Source organism: Erinaceus europaeus, chromosome 14 (assembly GCF_950295315.1).
Source record: "Erinaceus europaeus chromosome 14, mEriEur2.1, whole genome shotgun sequence".
Lineage (NCBI taxonomy): Eukaryota > Metazoa > Chordata > Mammalia > Eulipotyphla > Erinaceidae > Erinaceus > Erinaceus europaeus.
Window position 1 is genome coordinate 39,524,254 of NC_080175.1, and position 23,606 is coordinate 39,547,859.

At 42.7% G+C, this 23,606-nt stretch overlaps 1 protein-coding gene across 1 annotated transcript in view; it reads right to left on the reverse strand.

Annotated features, from left to right (window-relative positions):
• Positions 1–15,775, reverse strand: part of ABCA13 (ATP binding cassette subfamily A member 13) — a 594,731-nt gene extending 578,956 nt beyond the window's left edge. Inside the window, 1 exon segment of the mRNA XM_007524553.2 lies at positions 15,707–15,775. Within this exon segment, the coding sequence (XP_007524615.1) occupies positions 15,707–15,775 (69 nt within the window).
• Between the last annotated feature and the right edge of the window lie 7,831 nt (positions 15,776–23,606).

Sequence of the window (23,606 nt, forward strand, 5' to 3'; positions counted from 1 at the left end):
GGGGAAAAAATGGCTCCCAGAAGCAGTAGATTCATAGTGCCAGCACTGAGTCCCAATGGAAAAAAAAAAAAAAAAAAAAAAGATGGCCCGTTGTGACTGTTTTACTTTAGTTAACTTAAGTGGATTAAGCAGCATGTAGCTCCCTAAGGAGAAGGCAGCCCAAGCCCAGAGAGTTTGTCTCCTACGGCTAGAGTTGGGCTAATAGAGCTATGGCCCCCTGGGGCCAGGTGGTGGTGCACCTGGTTAAGCACTCACATTACAGTGCACAAGGATCCAGGTTCAAGTACCAAGGTCCCCACATACAGGGGAAAGCTTCATAAGTAGTGAAGCAGAGCTGCAGGTGTCTCTTAGTCTCTCTCTGTCTCTCTCTCTCTGTCTGTCTGTATCTATTTCCCCCTCCCTTCTCAATTTCTCTCTGTATTTCTCCAATGATGAATATAAATATTTTTTTAAATAGAGTTATGGTCCCAGGGTGGGTCCTGTTAATTAAGGGTTAAATTATCTTCCCCGCAAACTCACAGGTGGAAATCCTCACCCTGACTAACAGGACTCAACCTCACTGAAAAACAGGATTGCTCCCCCACCTGTAAGGGGGAAGCTTGCCTGGTGCAGAAGAAGTACTGCTCGTGTCTATCTCCTCTTCCCCTCTCAATTTCTCTCTGTCCTACCAAATTAATCTAAGTAAATAAATAAATAAATGGAAAACAGGATTGCTGCAATGGTGGCTACTTAAGGCACTATAGCAGTATCCTTACTAAAAAGAGAAATCTGATACCCTGGAAGTTAACCCTTTTGTCTTTTAAAAACAATGCAACTGGGGCCAGGTGGTGGTGCACCTGGTTGAGTGTAGATGTTACAATGGGCAAGGAACTAGGTCTGAGGCTCTGCTCCCCCACTTGGAGGGGAAAAGCTTTTCAAGTGGTGAAGCAGGGCTGGGGGTGTCTCTCTGTCTCTTTCTCTCTATCTCTCCCTTCCCTTTCAATTTCTGTATGTCTCTATCCAGTGAATAAAAATAACTTTTAATGCAGCTTTTTATCCTTCTTTCTAATGATAATCTCTATTTATTTTAAGGTGAAAGAGGTGCCTTTTTCCCCTCAGTCAAGTGAAATAGTAAAGTCAAACATCAGGAGAAAAGAAAGGGGAAAAAATGTGTATGAACAAATACAGACAGAAGTCCATGTGAAGAAGACAAGGAGAGTGGTGGCTCCCCTGGCCCAGCTGCAGGGGGAAAGGCTCACCAGTGGTGACGCAGGTCTGCAGGTATCTTTCTCTCTACCTCCTCTCCCCCTCTCAATTTCTCTCTAAATTGTAAATAAATACAATTTTAAAAGAAAAGACACAGGAGTTCCTGGCCATCTGCAGTCCAGGGGCAAGCCCTCAGTGGAAACTATCACTGGTCACACCCAGATCTTAGACACTGAGAATCTGAAACCAATCACCCACACAGCTATGAGGAAAAAAACCTAAACAGATTCAACAGGAGGGAAAATCCCAACTTCTTTACAGCATTTGTTTGCAAACAAAACACCAAAAATCTCAGATAAGGAAGTTTCTAACTCAGTGGTGTTCCTGAACTGCCCAGAAGTCACCTAGTGGTGTGATCACCACGACCCATGCCAACCTCAGCCTTACCCTAGGCAAAAAATTCCCCACTCAGTATGTTAAGGATTCCAGTTTTCATAAAGTCATATGACAATGATTCTGGACCATTTTTTCTTTTTTTTTTCCCCCTCTAGCACTGCTCAGCCCTGGCTTACGGTGGTGCTGGGGATTGAACCTGGAACCTAAGAGCTTCAGGAACAGAAGGCTTTTCTGTCTGTCTGTCTCAGACTCTATCTGAAATACTTGATCTGGAATGGTAAAGCCCCATCGATGACAAAAACAAATAAAAATTAAATAAAAGCCATATTTACTGCTGACTGTAAACCATTAATCCCCCCCAATGAAATATATATATAACAAATAAGATATATCTTTCTAAAAGTGGTCCGGGAGGTGGCACAGTGGATAAAACATGGGAGTCTTGGGCAAGAGAATTTCTTAATATTTTTTTTAATAAATAAAAAAGCAGCACTGCTTCACCACCTGTGAATTTTCCCTCCTACAGGCTGGAATTTGAACTAGGTCCTTATGCATAGTGGCATGTACACTCTAATGTGTGCACCACCACCTTGCCCCCTAGATTAATTTTAACACTCCATCTTTCTTAAAAAGCTGTCCAATTCCAATTCTTTTTTAAAAAATTTAATTATATTTATTTATTTATTGAACAGAGACAGCCAAAAATTGAGAAGGTGGAGGGAGATAGAAAGGGAGAGAGACAGAGAAACACTTGCAGCCCTGCTTCACCCCTCGCAAAGCTTTCCCCCTGCAGGCAAGGACTGGGGGCTCAAACCCAGGTCCTTGAGCATTATAACTTGTGCTCTCAACCAGGTGCGCCACTACCCAGCTCTCTGATTCCCATTCTTGAGTGAGATATTTTTCACCAGCATGTTCGATTCCACAGGTTAAACTTTTTTCACTAAGAACTTCATATATGTATTCCTTCTTCATCTTTACAAAAAGAAAGGGACTGACTGGCTAGACTAACACTGACCTCTTGGTGCCACTATGTGGTGCATGTGGTAGAGCACACACATTACAGTGCACAAGGACCCAGGTTCTAGCCCCCAGTCCCCACCTGCATAGGGAAAGCTTCACAAGCAATGAAAGCAGTACTGAAGCTGTTGCTGTCTCTCTCTTTAATTTTTTTATTATCTTTATTTATTTATTAGGTAGAGGCAACCAGAAATCAAGAGGGAAGAGGGTGATAAAGAGGGAGAAAGGCAGAGAGACAACTGCAACACTGCTTCACCATTCATGAAGCTTCCCTCTACAAGTGGTGACTGGGGGCTCAAACCCAGGAACTTGTGCATTATAACATGTGCACTCAACTGGCCCCTCATTATCCAGAGCTGAGCAGTACTTCTCTCTCACTCTCTCTCTCTCCACCCCCCTCTTTATCCCCCCCTCAATTTCTCTGTCCTGTCAAATAAATAAATAAATAAATTTTTAAATAAATAAATAAATTTTTAAAAGAAAAGACACAGGAGTTCCTGGCCATCTGCAGTCCAGGGGCAAGCCCTCAGTGGAAACCATCACTGGTCACACCCAGATCTTGGACACTGAGAATCTGAAACTGCACTGTGGTTTCATCACCGACACAGCTATGAGGAAAAATCTAAATAGATCAACAGGAGGGAAAACTTCCTTACAGCATTTGTTTGCAAACAAAACACCAAAAACCTCAGATAAGGAAGTTTCCAACTCAGTGGTGTTCCTGAACTGCCCAGAAGTCACCTAGTGGTGTGATCACCACACCCCATGCCAATCCCAGTCTTACCCTGGCTAAAAATTTCCCCACTCAGTATGTTAAGGATGCCATTTTTCATAAAGTCATATGACAATGATTCTGGACCATTTCATTCTTCCCCCCCCCCCCCATAGCACTGCTCAGCCCGGCTTATGGTGGTGCTGGGGATTGAACCTGGAACCTCAGAGCTACAGGAACAGAAGGCTTTTCTATCTGTCTCTCTGTCTCTCTGTCTCGGTCTCTATATGAAACAGTTGATCTGGAGTGGTAAAGCCCCACCTATGATAAAAACAAATAAAAATTAAATAAGTAATAGCTGTATTTAAAGCTGACTGTAAGCCATTAATCCCCCCCATGAAATATATATAACAAATAAGATATATCTTTCTAAAAAGTGATCTGGGAGGTGGCACAATGGGTAAAACATTGGAGTATTAGGCAAGAGGAGTTTCTTAATAAATAAATAAACTCTGTGTTTGATCCCTGGCAGGACATGTACCAGAGTGATATCTGGTACTTTCTCTCTCCTCCTATCTTTCTCACAATTAAATAAAATATTTTTAAATAAAGTAATTAATTAAACTTAAAGTTGTCAGAGGAGATGACAAATGCATGTTTCTGACTTTTGTCACAAATGGAAAAAATAAAATAGTTTTACAGATTCAAAACTGAAGGAAATTTTAAATTATTACATAACAAGACAATGTTCATAGAAATTGACCATATACTGAGGCCATTTAGTGAGCTGCCATCACTGAAATATAAGAGAAATTCCTTGGTCTAAACTAGTGAAACCTTAAAAAAAAAAAAAATAGTAAAAAGTCTTTCTAGAGAACATTGTTCAAGGACAGTGCTTTTACATACCCACTCTGATATTCAAGTTCACTTCATGGCAATTCTCGATTAACCTTTTTTAAGTATTTTATTTATTTGTTGGACAGAGATATAAATCTAGAGGGAAGGGGGAGATATAGAGGGAGAGAAACAGAAGAGACACCTGCAGCATTGCTTGACCACCTGTGAAGCTTCCCTCCTACAGGCAGGGATTTGAACCCAGGTCCTTGTTCATAGTTACATGTACACTCTAATGTATACATCTGGCCCCTCATTAGCTATAGCTGAGCAGTACTCTTCTCTCTCTCTCTCTCTCTCTCTCTCTCTCTCCCCCATCCCTCTCAATTTCTCTCTGTCCTATCAAATTAAACAAAGTTTAAAAAAAAAATCTTTTAAAGGCAGATAACCTCACCAGTGTACCCTGGAATCTCACCTCTCTAGAGCCCTGCCCTAATAGGGAAAGATAGAAATAAGGTGTGGAGGGGGTATGAATCCACCTGCCAACACCCATGTTCAACAGAGAAGCAGTCACAGAATCCAGAACTCCCACTCTCTGTACCTAAAAAAGAATTTTGATTCATACTCCCAGAGGGAGGAGAAATATTAGGGGAAGATGACCAGAGGGCTTTGAACCCTAATTCCATCAAGACCTGGAGAGAGAAGAGAGAAAAAGGAAGGATATTCAAAATTAGTAACAGGTGTTGGTATGTCTTAGAAAGGAAGAGAAAGCAGGACCATCGAAAAAAATGGTTGAAGTCGAAGTCCCAGGTTCAGTCCCCTGCACAACCACAAGCCAGAGTGAATCAGTACTCTGGTTTAAAAAAAAAAAGTGAGTCAGAAAAAAAATAGACGGAGATTTTATACATATATATATATATATATATATATATATATATATATATATATATATAATCAACCCATACCTTGGGAGAACTACTGCAGTTTCCCATGGAGGGAATGGGAACACAGAACTCTGGTGGTGGGAATGGTGTAAAATTTTACCCCTGTTGTCTCATAATTTTGTAAATCAACGTTAAATCACTAGTAAAATTATATATATATATATAAAAGAATAAAATGAAACTGACTTTTTAAAAAATTTCATTTATTTATTCATGAGAAAGATAGGAAGAGAGAGAAAGAACCAGACATCACTCTGGTACATGTGCTGCTGGGGATTGAACTCGGGACCTCATGGTTGAGAATCCACTGAGCCACCTCGGACCACCTGACTTTAAAAGCCATACAGCAAGACTTTCCACAATGAGCAATACTGTGCCCCTCTTAAAGTCAAGAGTGAATACTTTGAAGCTGAGGCTGTAGAGAACACAGTGTATGGAAGTCACAATGGACATGCTGAACAGTTCAGGGTCCCAGTGACAGTAGTGAATCTGTGTGTTAATGCAGATGGTGAGACTCATAGCAGAATCCCCACCAGACCAAATCCCAGAACTCACTTCCCAGCAAACAGCTCTTTGATAGCAATTTACAAGCACTATACACAGGTGGGTGAAAAAGCTCTAGCCATAGACTGTTACAAACACAAGTGTTCTTGCCCCAGGTTAGGTCCCACAACAAAGATTAGTATCAACACACAGATCTCTGGTGAGGCAAATACCCTTGACCTGTGTTCTACATTTCATTTAAGGTCCCGAGCCTTTTTCCAGGCGTGAATGACAATAACCTTAGAATCTAGAAGACTTGGCAGAAATCCAAAAATTGTTTTCTTTTTATCAGAGGACTGCTGAACTAGTTTATGGTGGTGCTAGGGACTGAATTTAAGATTATTGGTGCTTCAAATATGAAAGTTTTTTGAATAACAGTTATGCTATCTCCTCAGCTCATAAGTGAATTTTTTTAAAAATTAGTATCACTGGTTCTTTGTATTTCCTGATCAGATTTTAGGGTTTTTTGTTTGTTTGTTTTTGCCAGAGCACTGCTCAGCTCTGGCTTATAGTGGTGTTAAGGACTGAACCTGGGACCTCAAACCCTTAAGTATAAAAATCTTTTTAAGAACCATTATGCTATTTTCTCAGCCTGGAGCAACCAACTTTCCTTTGAAGGTTGAGTACTTCATTTTTATATTTATCTTTGTTATTGCTGGAGTTTCCCTACTCCAAGATGACATACATACATATATATGTATATAGAGGGGGGAGGGAGAGGGAGAGGGAGAGAGAGAGAGAAAGTGAGATACAGAGACAGAGAAAGAGAAAGACACCAGAGCACCAATACTTCCGCCAAGACACTGGGGACCTGGCTCAAAAACACCTCAGGGCAGGCCCCCTCCCAAATGAGCTATATCACCGGCCAAAAATCAAACCTCCTTTTGGAACTGATAGAGAAAAAATGGCACTTACTAGAGTGCAGGGTGCTTCTAAGGGTGGCACTGGCAGAGCTGGTGTATAAAGGCAGCTGCAAGGGAGCGGGCCAACTCAACTCGTAGGCCCCCAGCCTTTCACAGGCATAGTTTGAGAAACTTGACCCCAGTCTGCAGACCAATAACTCCTCAGTGACCCAGCTCAGCCCAGGTCACCTGAGGTCACACCCCCACAGGCCTGCAGCTAGCTCAGATTGGTTGCCTGGGGGCTTAGGGAGGGGCTTAGGCTCTGTTCTGGCTCCTACGCTATTTAATATTTACATCAATGACCTCCCAGAAACTTCTTCAAGGAAGTTCATCTACGCCGATGACATCTGCTGTGCAACTCAGGCATCCAAGTTCGACATCCTTGAGGAAACACTCATGAAAGACATGTCTCTGATATCTGATTACTGTAAAAAATGGCGACTAATCCCTAGCACTGCAAAAATGGTATCATCTGTTTTCCATCTACCTTGTGTGAGCTTAATGTGCAGCTTGGCGATACGAGAATCCGGCATGAAGCCCAGCCAGTCTATCTTGGCGTTACTCTCTATCGCACTCTGTCATTTCACGAACATCTCATAAAAACTGCAGCAAAGGTGGGTGCGAGGAATAACATCATTGCAAGACTGGCCAGCTCCTCATGGGGCTCGAGCGCTTCCACACTACGATCATCCTCTCTGGCATAATGCTATTCCACTGCAGAATACTGTGCCCCAGTATGGTTCCGTAGCCCCCATGTCCACTTGGTCGATTCCAAATTATATTCCTCCATGAGGATAATTTCTGGAACCATCCGTTCCACCCCGGTTCCATGGCTGCCAGTTCTTAGCAACATCACCCCGCCAGATATTCATCGGGATGCGGCATCATCTAAGTTCATTTCCCACGTCTACGCTGACCGGACCTGCCAATATACGCGGATATCTTTGCCCACCCTGTCCAACGCTTGATGTCTTGTCATCCAATCTGGTCCCCTATGCCTACACTGAACTTCTCTGCTCCAGACTCTTGGAAACAGAGTTGGCAGTCAGCTGAGGTAAAAAACAAACACCTCATCACAGACCCCTGCAAGTGTCAACCCGGCTTTGACCTAGCACGTTATGATTGGGCCCTATTCAATCGCTATCGAAAAGGCCATGGCCAGTGCGCCGCTATGTTCCATCGCTGGGGAGCCAGAGACGACCCGAACTGCCCCTGCGGCTACAGACAGACTATGACCCACATAGTCAAGGACTGCCACCTCTCCATATTCAAAGGAGGTCTCGAAACTTTACATCAGGCTCAACCTGATGCTGTTGACTGGCTACGGAAGAAGGGCAAACGCTAGAAGAAGAAGGGAGGGGATGTGCACCGGGCCTCCCCTCCCCCCCTCCAGTTGCAAGAGTAGCCTACTCCACCCATTCTCCCCCTGCCCGCCTTTTCTTTTTTTTTTAATTTTGTATTAGTGATTTAATACTGATTTACAAAATTATAAGGTAACGGGGGTATAATTCCACACCATTCTCATCACCACAGTTCTGCATCTCCATTCCCTCCACTGGACTGCAGTAGTTCTCCAAGGCCACAGATATGGGTTGACAATTAAAGTGTGTGCACGCTTAACCAGAGTCTCCACCACCTGGCCCCCAGGGTTGACAATTATTTCTATAGCTATCTGTCTATATTTATATATATTTGCCCTTTTATTTTTCCTATGGCCCTGCCTTATCTTTTTTTTTTACTTTATTTTATTTATTTATTTATTTTATTTTACCAGAGCACTGCTCAGCTCTGGCTTATGGGGGGGGGGGGATTGAACCTGAGACTTCAGTGCTTCAGGCATGAGAGTCTTTGCGTAACTATTATGCTATCTACCCACACCCCTGTCATCTCTTTTTTTTCTAAGTAATGCCTACACCTATTACTACTTACGAATGTCCTTCCTTTTTCCTTTTCTCTCTCAGGGTCCTGATGGACTTGGAATTTAGAGCCCTTTAGTCATCTTCCCCCTAGTATTTCTCCCCCTCTGGGAATATGGAACAAAGATCTTTATGGGATGCTGAAAGTGGGAGTTTTGGCTTCTGTAATTGCTTCTCTGTTGGACATGGGCATTGGCAGGTGGATCCATACCCTCAGCCTGTTTATAACTTCGGGGAAGCTGCCCACCTTTTGGTCACCTGCTCTGCTGATGTGCTGACAGCCAGTCTCCACCCCACCCCTTCCCTGGGGTCAAATGCCCTTCTTCGTACTATAAAGACTGAGTGAAAGACTGATGTGGGTTTGGAAGAGGAAGAGAGAAGTCCGTGCCCTGGTCACCTTCCTCATATGCTTTGTCTGTCTCCTTCAAATGCCTCTAAGACTGGCTCTCCTTGTTGGTGTAAGTTGGACACTACCATGTGTCTGGTGCCAGTAATTGTGAGTGGTGGGGAAACCTCCAGAACCAGAGAAGAAAATATGCTATTTAAAATTGACCCTGTGATTTAAGGTTGACCCTGTGATTCACTCTTAGCTGCTTTGCCAGGATATGAGAGAGCCCTCATTTTGACTTTCTAGCACTTCAAATGAAAGAGCACTGGGGTGCACAGGCAGGGGGGTAGCTCAATGGCTAAGCTGCTGGGCTTGAAAACACGAGGTTCTGGATTTGGTTCCCAGAAGTTCATGTGCCAAAGTAATACTCTGGTTTGCTCTCTCCCTCTCTCATATACTTAAAGAGACCTAGTTATTAAAAGTAGTGGGAGAATACACCCCTTTCTGCATTAAGGCTCCATGAAGATTATTTTTTAAACTTGTTTTTTTAACTCATAAAAGCACTTACAGGTCATTATACCCATAAATCCTTTAGCAAGGCTTACAAGATCAGTCTTTGAACATTTGAATTTTTTTATTTGTTTGTTTATTTATTTATTTTTGCCTCCAGGGTTATTGCTGAGGCTAGGTGCCCGCACTATGGATCCACTGCTCCTGGAAGCCATAAGCTCCATTCTGTTGCCCTTGTTGTATGTTATTGTTATTAACAGGACAGAGAGAAATTGAGAGAGATGGGGAAAACAGAGTGGGGAGAGAAAGATAGAGACACCTGCAGACCTGCTTCACTGCTGGTAAAACGAACCTCTTACAGGTGGGAAGTCAGAGGCTTGAACCGGGATCCTTGCACTAGTCCTTGGGCTTCACGCCATGTGTGCTTAATCCACTACACTACCACCCGTAGTAGGCCCCCTGATTTTTATTTTCCCAGAGGTCTACTCAGCTCTGGCTTAGATACTGGGAATTGAACCTGGGATCTCAGAGCCTCAGGCAGGAAAGTTATTTGCATAGTCATTATGCTATTTACCTAGCCTACATTTGAACTTTTGAACTTCTGTTTTCCTCCAGTATAAAACTGTTCTGTGTGTGTGTGGGGGGGGGGGGGGCTTGACTGGTAGTACAGCAGGTTAAGCACACATAGCAACAAGCACAGGGACTGGCATAAGGATCCTACTTGGATTCCCCAGCTCCCCACCCGCAGGGGGGGAACTTTGCAAGCAGTGAAGCAGGTCTGCAGGTGTCTCATCTTTCTCTTGCCCTCTTTGTCTCCCCTCCTCTCTAGATCTCTTTTCATCCTATCCAACAACAACAGCAATAATAATAACAACAAGGGCAACAAAATGGGGGGGGGGGGAAATGGCCCCCAGGAGCAGTGAACTAGTAGTGTAGGCACTGATCCTCAGCAATAACCTTGGAGGCAAAAATAAATGCATTAAATTGTTCTGCTATTTTTTTAGATACACAGTAGTTGTAACATCTCCTAAGGAGTCCCATTTACATGTTTCTACTTCAACCTGCACATCAAAGAGGTCAGCTCCTGACTTTAGACCCTCCAATGCCTGCTAACACCCAGTTATGCCTTATAGCAAATCCAACAATAAATAACTGATTGATTGGAAAAAATGAACTTTAAACAATTTTCAAAAAATTAGAATAGTTTACTTCTAGGGGCTTGTCTGTAATTTTCTGCAATTTCAAAAAAAAAAAAAATGCAGTAACTATGGGCAGCAGATTGTTTCCAAAAGGAAACTCTTTCCTAACTCAAAGTTAAACTCTGAGCATGCAGTTCAAAGCAAAAACCTCAAAGAAATGTGTGGGATTTGTTGTTGCTTTCATTTATAAAAGGAACACACACACTGAGTTTGTGGCAACTGAAAGTCTGAGGGAGAATGTGCTTACATATCAGAGAAAAGAAAAATAGTTCCCAAAGTTTGTAAGGACCAGGCCCTCGGGTAGATGTCATTGGAAAGTAGGTATAAATGTGGAATATCTGAGTAGGCTTACTGGGATTTCTCTGACTGAAGGCAGTGGAATTTGAACTTATACAGAAGAGCCCACCAGCAGAAAGGGCTAAAGCAGCCTTGAGGACTTCCTGGAATCAGGCCAAAAGCAGCAGTCCTGATGAAAATACTGCAGTTCTAGCGTATGTCTAAGAGAAAATGTGTATTTTCCCATGTGGTCCTGCTTACAGCAAGGATGCAGAGCTTCATAAGAGAGGAAGGATTGGAGATGTGCAAAAAAAAAGTGTATCTGCTTTTTTAAAAATATTGTATTTATTTTTAATGAGAGAGAGACAGGCAGTCAGATAGACTGACACAAGAGCTCTGCTGAAGATTGAACCTGGGGCCTTTGGTATCACAGGCATGAAAGTCTTTCTGCATAACCATTATGCTATCTCCCCCCACCCCATAATTGCTTTCCTCAGTGGAGTAGTTGGGAGTAAGGAGGAGTTAGCCCCTAGAAACAGAACTCAGAATAGGGAGAAAGATTTCAACATGTGTGGGAGTGGTAGACAACCAAGAGAATTGTCACAGTCAATCACAGGGCATGAGTTATGGTCTCAATCCTCTCTCAGAAAAACACAGGGATAACCCCCTCATATCTCTCTCTCTTTCTCTCTCTCTCTCTCTCTCTCTCTCACACACACACACACACACACACACATACACACACACGCACATACATACATACATTAACTGCAGTACTTGGAGACATCCAAGTGAATATTTAGTTTACATTATTTTTGTTGGTGGTAGTAACTTGTTAAAATGAAAAGCAGGGGGACAGACAGATCAATTCAGAGTCAGGATGAAATATGAAAATGAATGTATAAAGTCCTGTGGAAGAGTAGAAATCACAGTTAATGGAAAACTTGTCAGCATTCAGCCACTGCCAGTGTAGATACTTATGGGACATTGTCAGCCACTGTGATAAGTCCCCAAAGCAAGTGTCCTCGCCTCTGGCCAAGAGAACTCTGCTCCAGCAAATTTATTCAAGAGAAATGATCTGATAAAAGGTGCAGCCTTCATACATAAAGAGGATAGCAAGGATAGGATAGCAAGGAATCTTAATGCCCTACATAAGAAAATGGTTGAATAAGTTAAATGCACCCAATGGGCATACTATTATACAAAAACTATGAAGAGCCAACAGCAATTGTTGGGCTTTTATGTCATGTAAAAAAAAAGTTCTGACTTTAATTTAGTAAAATAATAATAATGTTCTATATGTGCATAGTGACGAAGACCATAAAACAGTAGCTCACTTGGATAGTGTGCTACTTTGCCATGTGCAAGGCCCAGGTTTGAGCCTTGGCCCCACCACATGGAAGAAAGTGTGGATGCTGTGATCTCTTTCATTGTGTGTGTGTGTGTGTGTGTGTGTGTGTGTGTGTGTGTGTGTGTGTGTGTGTGTGTGTCTGGAGAAAAAAGGGGAAGATGCACTAGGGTAATGGGATTTTAAGCAGTTGTAAAAGTTTTCCTTTATCTGTGCAATAAATAACAAGAAGGAAAAAAATGTTAAAAATAGTCATGAAACATTCTTCTATTTAAACCATTTTTAATTTTTTTAAAGATCTAGTTTAAGTTTTTATTAATTAATTAATTTATTTATTTATTTCCTCCAGGGTTATCACTGAGGCTTGGTGCCTGCACTATGAATTCACTGCTCCTGGGGAGCTGTTTTTTTCCCTTTTGTTGACCTTGTTGTTTATCATCATTGTTGTTGTTATTGCTATCGTTGTTATTGGATAGGACAGAGAGAAATTGAGAAAGGAGGGGGAAGACAGAGAGGGGGAGAGAAAGACACCTACAGACCTGTTTCACTGCTTGTGAGGCCACCCCGTGCAGGTGAGGAGCCAAGGGCTCGAACTAGGGTCCTTACACCAGTCCTTTCTCTTTGCGCCATGTGTGCTCAAACTGCTGCACTACTGCCCAGCCCCCCACACACACCATGTTTCCAAGAATAGAATTTCAGTATCAAGGTAAGTATTATGGGGAGTTTTTAACCCATCCCAGTGTTCTTTTTCCTAGTTCTCTGACTGTAATTTCCACAGTAAATTGGTTTCTAGAGGGACAATAACAACAAAATATAAAATGAAGAGGAGTTTAAGTCAATAAAAAGGCAAACAAGCTTCCTTTAATAGATTGCCTTTCCTAATAGGGAATGTCTCATTTACTAGGTCAATATTTGAGGTTGCTTAATCAGCTGATTAAACTGATAAATTGTCTATCTCAGAGTTGATGCTAACATCCCATTTCCATATGCAGAATATCACTGGAGAATAGGGGAAAGTTGCAAAGACAAATCAAAATAAAAATAGTTCATCTTAAAGACATTCATTCACCCAGAGGGGTCCTGCCTCAACATTTTCAATGCAATGACATGAAGAGATGTGAACACATCAACATTCTATCTCCCGGGGCACTGTTCTAGCCCAGCTGTGCAAGCCACAAACCCTGAGTCATCTGTGCCTTCTCCTTAACATCCCAGACATGGAAGGCTCCCCATTTCAATCATCACCAGTACTTTTGTCAAAGAAGAAAAGAGATCCCACTTAAGTGCTGGGTGCTGCTGCCAGCACAATAAGGGAACTCCCTTAAGCCTTGCAAACAATCTCGCATTACATACAAGGTGTGAAGCCTAAATGAAAAAATCCACCCAACACTTGGTAGAATACAGAAAGACCCAGTTATAAGCATCTGGAGGAAGAAAACTGGAGCAATGAAGCAGTGTTATAAGTGTCTCTCTCCATCTCTATCTCTCTTTTCCTCTCCATTGCTCTCTGTCTCTGTCCAATAAAAAATAAATATGTTTGAAATTTTAAAAAAAGAAAAAGAAATCCACCTAACAGGTAAACTAGAAAGTGGCACAGCTGGATAGTGAGTTCAGTCAGAGGCTGCTCCAGTTCTAAGAGCCGAAGCACTTTGTCTGGACTCTGTTGGCATGGTATGCAGCTCAGCGATTTGTGCAAACAGCTCTGGGATATACCCCAGAAGTAAACTCCGTAACGCTTTAATTCTATATCCCAGTGTTTTTCTCTCTTCCCCAGCTACTGTTCCTTGAAGACAGGCTGCACATTAATTAGTCTGCTTCACCCAACATCTCACAGATAGCAGAGAAGTTATTACTTCTCTACTCATGCAATACATTCTTCCTGAAGACATACTGTGCCAAGTCTGCTTGAAGTGCTAAGAAATGCATCGGTGAACAGGAAGTAAGAGCTTCCTGCTTTACTCATGCATATCAGATGTTAAGGTGAAACTCTGGAAAAATCAACAAGCAAAACTGTGGTATATTAAAAGGTGATAAATAGGAAGTCAGGCAGTAATGCAAAGCGCAAGGACCAGCATAAGGATCCCAGTTCGAACCCCTAGCTCCCCACCTGCAGGGGAGTCACTTCACAAGTGGTGAAGCAGGTCTGCAGATGTCTTTCTCTCCCCTTCTCTGTCTTCCCCTCCTCTCTCCATTTCTCTCTGTCCTATCCAACAACAACGACATCAATCATAACTACAACAATAAAACAAGGGCAACAAAAGGGAATAAAGAATAAATAAATAATGTGGTAAATACTAACAACAACAAAAATAAGACAGAGTCAGTTGAGATGCAGGGTTACCATTTTAAATAAGTGGTCACCAAATAAATAGATGCAAACAATTTCTATGGTAAAGCAGGCTCATTTTAGCAGCATTGTTAATCAATCATGAAAATGTGTAAATGGCACAAATACTCAATAATGAAGGATAGCCAGTCCTGGTGTATGTCTCTCTGAGTCATTTGGGGAGTTAAGTAAGAAGGTTCACATAATGCAGAAAGCATCCTCTGGAAAACTAATTTCCCACCTATAACATTCTTTCATTGGAAAAAGTGTGATTTTCCAAAACAGCCACAAGTCAATAAAACCTACTAGTTATGATTTGGAAACCATGTAGTCAGACTGACGCCCCGATTATGAACACAGGGTAAAAGTCTTGCTTGCTAGTGCCTGACCTGAAAACTTTCTGTGTGATCAAATTTCTAAATGCAATTGCCCTAATCCTGAAATCTTCCCATGAGAAATGAAGCAGTTAGCTTATTTTGAGGAAGAAAGACTACTCCGCATCTGAAACCCCAGTGAAATGCAATGCAATGTAAAGTGAATTTCTTCAAAGAATCTGCCAGGAGAAAAAGGAATATCCATATATGTAGATCTCCCAAATCAGGAGTTATGTGGACATTGTTGCAGGTCCACCTCTAGCAAAAATGCCATTTGCAGGAGTTAATTTTAATCTAGCAGTATTGTGAAGAAAAGACAGTTCATCACAATCAGCAGTGGACTTTTAATTTGGCTGCGCTATGGGTAAAGGTCGGTTCATCATAATTAGAAGCAATTGATTCTTACAGCAGTAAAACCTGGATATTTAGGCAGCATCAGCACAAATCTGGCTTAAGCAGTTCAGACAGCTCCACAAAGTAATATGGACACAGTTCCAAAAAGAGGTGAATTAGCGCCAAGGATCAGCATCAAAGAATAACACTAAACGGATGTGTCACGCCAGCTCTGCTCACATACTGAAGGCAGTAGGGGCAGACAGGCAGCCTCATGCTTTGGATTGGTACCTGCTATTTCTGCATTAAATCTTTGCCGTGCCTTGTTTTGAACAGGATTAGTTGCTCAGTTTTTATAGTCCATGCCATTTTCTACTTTTATTAGACTGTTTCTGAACTAGCTCTTCGCTGGCAAGGAGCTGCTGCAGGATTTTGAGCTGGTCCTGTTGGCTGAACTACTCTGGGTCTTTGTAATAATCCAGCTCCCTGTGCTGTGGGACACCCTCCCCCCAAACTCTGAACCAGAACCCTGGGGGGATCCCCAGCACCACGCACTCACTCACCGGGTGCCTGAGTCTGCAGAGCCAATTCTTCCAAAGCAGAGCTTGGAACTGGCGCCTGGCCGGCCCCATGCCTGCGCTCACATTCAAGCAGGAAGCCAGCCCCCTGCTTATATCCTCAGGTGCCAGCAGAGGCTAAGAGCCCATTAGTCAATCCCAACAAAAGTGAGTGATGCAAGAGAGATCACTGGCGGCTGAAGAAGGCAGGCATCGAATGTCCCTCTTGTTCTGCCTCTGCTGAGAAACCTTACCTGTTCAGTGGATGCCCAACACCGCTGGAGGTTACAGGAGGCAGTCCCTGGCCCTTCCTAGGACACACACATCTCCAAGAACACAAACAGTTGATGCATTTAATGAGGAGTCACAATCACACTGCATACTGAAGCCTCTTTTTATTTATTTTAATTAGAAGGAGAGAAAGAGAGGGAGAGAGAGAGACCAGAGAGCACTGCTCAGCTCTTGTTTATGGTGGTGCTAGGAATTGAACCTGGGACCTCAGAGCTTCAGGCATGAGAGTCTTATGCAGAACCATTATCCTGTCTCTCTAGTCCAGAAGTTTTTTTTTTTTCTTTGATGCTGGTTGAATGGGATTACCCCTCTTCTCTCTCAAAGCATAAGCTATCACATACATTCCCCATAACATTTTGTGTTTTACAAACCCTAGGAAAAGGGAGAGAAATGAAGTCCTGTTAGCCTTGGCATGAAGGAGAGAGTAGCAAAAAAGAGGGGTGGCTCAAGGTCACCCACAAACCCCTCAATACTCCTCATCACCTTATTTCCTCCCCAAAGCAACAGGATCACTGCTTGAGGGAGCAGGATGGTGACAGCTGAGCAGAGTCCCGTCCACCTTCCCTCAATGTCTGTGAGTGGGTCTGGGATGACAGAGCTAAGACAAGAACAGACAGCCCTCTCCCACCTGTCATGCATTGCTGCTGCTCCAACAGAAAGGAGCAGCACAGGGGGCTCACTAGCACCTTGTGACAATAGCACATGCTTGTGGCCCATGGGACACCCCTAGTGGGTTCTCACACACAGTCTCCCTTTTAACCAGTGGTTGGGTTAGCTGGGTGGCAACTGTGTCACCATCCTCAAGACCATAGCTTCTGGGTTCCTGTTGCCCCCACCTGTGGTAAGAAAAACATCAGGCAACTCTGTGGTCTTCCATGTCACAAAGCGATTTTCACAAACCACAAGGCTCCACCAGTGACTTTTGTAACAGGAAACAGATGGATGGAGTCAATTATCCCATAAGACTATATATATATATATATCTTAAGAACATCAGTTTTTGTTTGTTTTAAGATTTTATTTAAATTGCCACCAGGATTATCACTAGGGCTTGGAGCCTTCATGATGAATCCACTGCTCCTGGTGGCCACTTCCCCCCCCCCCCTTTTTTTTTCCAGAGAGAAAGGGAGGGGGAGGTACAGAGAGAGAGAGAAAGAGAGACCAGTAGCCCTGCTTCACCACTTGTGAAGCTTCCTCCTTGGGGGTGGGAGTTGGGAATCTGACTTTGTAGTCAAGGCCTTTGTATTCAAGGACCTGAATGAAGATGAAGCCAAGTAGGGGATTTATCATTTTTTTAAATTTTTTATAATCTTTATTGGATGGAGACAGCCAGAAATTAAGAGAGGAAGGGGTGATAGAGAGGGAGAGAGACAGAGAGATACCTGTTAACACTGCTTTGGCACTCATGAAGCGTTCCCTCTGCAGGTGGGGACCAAGGGCTCGAACCTAGATCCTTGTGCATTGTAACACAAGCGCTCAACCAGATGTGCCACCACCCAGCCCCCGGGATTTATCATTTTTAAAATTGATTTATTTATTCCCTTTTGTTGCCCTTGTTTTTTATTGTTGTTGTAGTTATTATTGTTGTTGTTATTGATGTCGTTGTTGTTGGATAGGACAGAGAGAAATGGAGAGAGAAGGAGAAGATAGAGGGGGGGAGAGAAAGAGTGACACCTGTAGACCTGCTTCACCTCTTGTGAAGGGACTTCCCTATAGATGGGGAGCTGAGGCTCAAGCCAGGATCCTTACGCTGGTCCTTGGGCTTCTTGCCACTGTGCACTTAACCCACTGGGCTACCGTGACTCCCCCAAGTAGGGGATTTAAAGCTAATGCTTGTACCTTACCCAGATCTTACATAGACTGAGGAGTTTGTCTGATCCTGGGAGGCAATGCCATGTCTGCTCTTTGGAACCCTCACCCCAAACCCTTACCCAGAAACCCCAATGCCACTACTCTTAACCCTTTATGGTATGATCCTTCAGTAAGATAGACAGAAAAGCAGAAATGCAGAAGGGGTCATGGGGCTGAATCCATGACCCAGAGTAGTGAAAGCCATTTTCACCCCTTTCCCAGATACACTTCAAACCAGCGCCACCTGAATGAACTAAGTAACAAACAAACTCCCTCCTGCACTCAAAAGAGCAAGGCATTGAACACACTAGAATGTCAGAGAATTTAAATACAAGAGATTACAATGCACATACTTAGCTGTTCTCTTTGAAAACTTATAGTAATGAAGCTTAAAAATTAAAAGGTAAGGGGAGCTGGACAGTAGCGCAGTGGTTAAGCACATGTGGAGGAAAGCGCAAGGACCAGTGGTTCGAGCCCCTGGCTCCCCACCTGCAGGGGGGTTGCTTCACAGGTCTGCAGGTGTCTCTCTTTCTCTCTTCTCTCCCCCTCTCTGTCTTCCCCTCATCTCTCCATTTCTCTCTGTCCTATCCAACAACGAGGACATCAATAACAATGACAATAATAACTACAATAGCAATAAAAAACAAGGGCAACAAAAGGGAAAATAAATAAATAAATAAATATTTAAAAAATTAAAATTTAAGTTACTCCAGGATTTTCAGATAATGTTGCCTCTATGTCACTGTGTAAAGGCTTAGTTAAAATTAGGAACAGGGAGATCTTCACATGCCATACATCAGACAAGAAACTAATCACCAAAATATATAAAGAGCTCAGCAAACTTAGCACCAAAAAAGCAAATGACCCCATCCAAAAATGGGCAGAGGATATGAACAAAACATTCACCTCAGAGGAGATCCAAAAGGCTAACAAACACATAAAAAACTGCTCTAGGTCACTGATTGTCAGAGAAATATAAATTAAGACAACACTAAGATACCACCTCACTCCTGTAAGAATGACATACATCAAAAAGGACAGCAGCAACAAATGTTGGAGAAGCTGTGGGTACAGAGGAACCCTCTTGCATTGCTGGTGGGAATGTAAATTGCTCTCCTCTGTGGAGAGCAGTCTGGAAAACTCTCAGAAGGCTAGACATGGATCTTTCATATGATCCAGTAATTCCTCTCCTGGGATTATACCCCAAGGACTCCATAACACCCAAGCAAAAAGAGGTGTGTACTCCTATGTTCATAGCAGCACAATTCATAATAGCTAAAACCTGGAAGCAACCCAGGTGCCCAACACCAGATGAGTGGCTGAGAAAGCTGTGGTATATATACACAATGGAATACTATGCAGCTATCAAGAACAATGAACCCACCTTCTCTGACCCATCTTGGACAGAGCTAGAAGGAATTATGTTAAGTGAGCTAAGTCAGAAAGATAAAGATGAGTATGGGATGATCCCACTCATCAACAGAAGTTGAGAAAGAAGATCTGAAAGGGAAACTAAAAGCAGGACCTGACCAAATTGTAAGTAGGGCACCAAAGTAAAAACCCTGTGGTGAGGGGTAGACATGCAGCTTCCTGGGCCAGTGGGGGTTGGGAGTGGGTGGGAGGGATGGGTCACAGTCTTTCGGTGGTGGGAATGGTGTTTATGTACACTCCTAGTAAAATGTAGTCATATAAATCACTAGTTAATTAATATGAGAGGGGGAAAATTAATTATATGTCTCGAAGTTTTTTAAAGAACAGACTAAGTCTTTTTAATATATAGGCTGTGTGTTGGTATTCTTTGTGTTGGTTTGGCCCCCTTCCCCCTACCTCTGAGAGAAATGGTTTCGTCCTTGCTAGTTTCGCCCCCTCTTTCTCCCCACCCCGCCCCGCCCCGTATGCTAAGGACGTCCAGCAGCTGCGGAGAAAGAGTGATAGGGAAGCACATGGTGTGGTGATTTGCCCGTTCGTGAATAAAGATTAAACTGCAGCTTCTCAGCCCAGCTGTGTATCCCCAAGTCTCTCTACCGCCACGACGCCAGCCCGGCAAGCTGGAGCCTCTGAAACATTAACAACAGCTGTGTATTTGATATGCGGACTCTCTCAAAAGCCTAGACCAAGTAGATTAAAAGCAACCAAGAGCACAGCTATATTCAAGATACTGGCTACTGTACAGCAAACCCTAACAATAGGACTTTTCAAAATTAACCCAATTACCAAATAATGTGATGTTAACATTAACTATCGATTGTCTTTTGGAACCCTAAGACAGCAAGAACCTCACATCTCCACTATAGAGCCTCTACTTCCCCCAGTCCTGGAACCCTTGGATAGGGCCCACTTTCCCGTATGCCTCTCCCAGTACATATCAAATAATGTTGTATCTGCCGATCACAACCTAATCAACACAACGATTGCCACCTCAACATGCTTCACTTCAGACTTCACAGAGACTTCACGTGTGGAATGACAACCCTTCAGCTTCATTACTCGGGTGAGACCTTTCCTTTCATAGTATACTCTAATTCCATCCCAGTTGGTTCACTTTCTAACAAAGTCTCAAAATCTAGATATAGACCAGTTTCTGTGAGAGAGAGCAAATGTTCACACGTATCCATAAACTAGTGCAAAATATATACCTGAAAGCAGAAGTACACTAGAGTTTGCAGTGAGTACCCACCTAACACTTCCTCTCCACTATTCCAAGCTTTGGGTCCATGATTGCTCAACAACTTGTTTGGCTTTGTATGTTAACTCTCTTTTCAGTCACTAGGTTCCAGATGCCATCAGGATGCCGGCCAGGCTTCCCTGGACTGAAGACCCCACCAATGTGCCCTGGAGCTCCGCTGCCCCAGAGACCCACCCTACTAGGGAAAGAGAGAGGCAGACTGGGAGTATGGACCGACCAGTCAACATCCATGTTCAGCGGGGAAGCAATTACAGAAGCCAGACCTTCTACCTTCTGCAGCCCACAAAGACCCTGGGTCCATGCTCCCAGAGGGATAGAGAATGGGAAAGCTATCAGGGGAGGCGGTGGGATATGGAGATTGGGTGGTGGGAATTGTGTGGAGTTGTACCCCTCCTACCCTATAGTTTTGTTAATTTATCCTTTATTAAATAAAAAAATTTTAAAAATTAAAAAATTAGGAACAGGGGAGCCGGGTGGTGGCACACCTGGTTGAACGCAAATGTTACAATATTGAAGGACAAGGTTTGAGCCTCCAGTCCCTACCTGCAAGGGGAAAGCTTCATGAGCGGTGGCTGCAGGTGTCTCTCTGTGTCTCTCCTTCTCTAACAACCCTCCCCCCTCAACTTCTGGCTCTCTTTATACAATAAGTAAAGATAATAAAAGAAAATGTTTTTCTTTTATTTAAAAAAAGAGAAATTTTATAGTTTAAATAACTTTCATGGACCAAATGTTTCTTATTAAATTATAATTCATAAGTCTTGAAAAATAATAGCATTCAGGTTGCTTAAATAATTTACATTTGCTAGTACCATAACTTTATCTTGCTAATTTTAATCAGTTCTCATGAATCTGTTAGTTTCTCTTTGTGCTTTCCTAGAAAATCATAATTTCAACTCACCTCCACAGGGTGTTTGTTCAGAGCACAATAAGCTAACAGAAACATGTGGCTTTTCCATTTTCTAATGCTATCTGGTGGCCTCTAAGTGAAGAATTTAAAAAAGAATCTCAAAAATCTATGAATACTATTGAGAGATTAGTTGCACAATCTTAGATATAAGGCCACTAAGTAGAATTATCCTTACTACCCTTTGGACAATCTGGGCCTAACTCACATCATTCATCTCAGCTGAATTCTCTTGGTGAAAACACATATTGTAATTATGTCAGTATTTTGTTCATCTGTTGTTTACTTTGAGATCACAGCATCAAATCCAAAATCTAAAATTCAGATTATCAGAGCTAGGAAATAGCACACCCAGTGGTGTACACGCTACCACATTCAAGCCCCAGCCACCACATGGAGGCGCCATGAAAGCAGGGGATCTTCACAAGCTGTGAAGCAGTTCTTCTTCTAGCGTTTGCCCTTCTTCCGTAGCCAGTCAACAGCGTCAGATTGAGCCTGATGTAAAGTTTCGAGACCTCCTTTAAATCTGGAGAGGTGGCAGTCGTTGATTATGTGGGTCATAGTCTGTCTGTAGCCGCAGGGGCAGTTCTCTGGTGTCTCTCCTCCTCCCTGTTCTCTCCCCCTGTCTGCCTTTCCCCTCTATTTGAAAAACGAAACAAAAAATCCACTGAAAGAAGTGAAATCATACTGGCAGTGAAGCCCAGGTGAAAATAAAATGAATGTTAATTTTTATAAATAAATCTTTTTAATATCTTTTATGTTTAGATGGATACAGAGAGAAATTGAGAGGTAGAAGGGAGAGAGATACCTGCAGTACTGCTCCACCATTTTTAAATATTTATGTATTTATTCCCTTTTGTTGCCCTTTTTTTATTGTTGTAGTTATTTATGTCATTGTTGTTGGATAGGACAGAGAGAAATGGAGAAAGGAGAGGAAGACAGAGAGGGGGAGAGAAAGATAGACACCTGCAGACCTGCTTCACGCTTGTGAAGCGACTCCCCTGCAGGTGGAGAGCTGGGAGTTCCAAGTGGGATCCTTACGCTGGTCCTTGAGCTTTGTGCCTGACTCCCCTCCACCATTTTTTGAAGCTTTCCCAATCCAGAGGGTCCTTGTGCACTTGGGTCCTTGCGCATGGTGACATGAGCACTTTACCAGTGAGCTACTGCCTAGCCCCAAATTAATTTTTTAAAAATTTAATAAAATAGGTGTATGTGTGACTTAGAAAAAAAGAGAAAGCAGGACCATAGAAGAAATGGGCACACATATGTAAATATAGATATATAGTTATAGACATAATAATCAACCCATATCTGTGATCTTGGGAGAACTAATGCAGTTTCCAAAGGAGGGAATGGGGACACAGAACTCTGGTAGTGGGAATGGTGTGGAATTATACCCCTGTTATCTCCTAATTTTGTAAATCAATATTAAGTCACTAATAAAAAATTTTTTAAATAAAAGAAATAAAACAAGTCTTTAAGACATAAGAACAAAATAAATAATAAATAAAATTCAAGTTAGCTCTAGGGCTCAAGGATTGCCATTCCTCCTGTGACCCTGTGAAGGCAGTAAAGAGCTAAAGACTACAAAACCAAGATTCTAAAATTCTAAGAACCTCAGGAAGAAATTATTTATCTCTAAAGAGAGGAAAGAACTTTGCCAGGCCCTGTAACAATGATGAGTTGTCTTGAGACTTTTCAGACGTGTGAATGCATTCCCTGTGCTCCTCACAAACCAATGAAGTAAACAAGTTTTATTTCATTTCACAGGTGCAAAAACTGAAGCTTAGACCTTCTTGAGAAGACAGAGGCAGTCAGAACTGCACAGACTTGACTATAATCCTTCCTGCAAAGGGACCAGCCCACTTCATTTTATTCATCTGTCCTTTCTGTCCCACCAACACAGGGACTGAGTTGCTGCTCCACCCAAAGGCAGCCCCTGAGTGTATCTTGACTGAGTTTCATATCTCTGCATATCACCACCCTCTCATCCTCTAACAGTGCCGGGACATGCCAGGGGGACTGCCATTGAGTAAGAATGACTCCGTGTGGGACTGGGTGGTGGTGCCCCCGGTTGAGGGCACATGCTACCCTGCACAAGGACCCAGGTTTAAGCTCTGAGTCCCCACCTACAGGGGGGAAGCTTCACAAGTAATAAAACAGTGCTACAGATC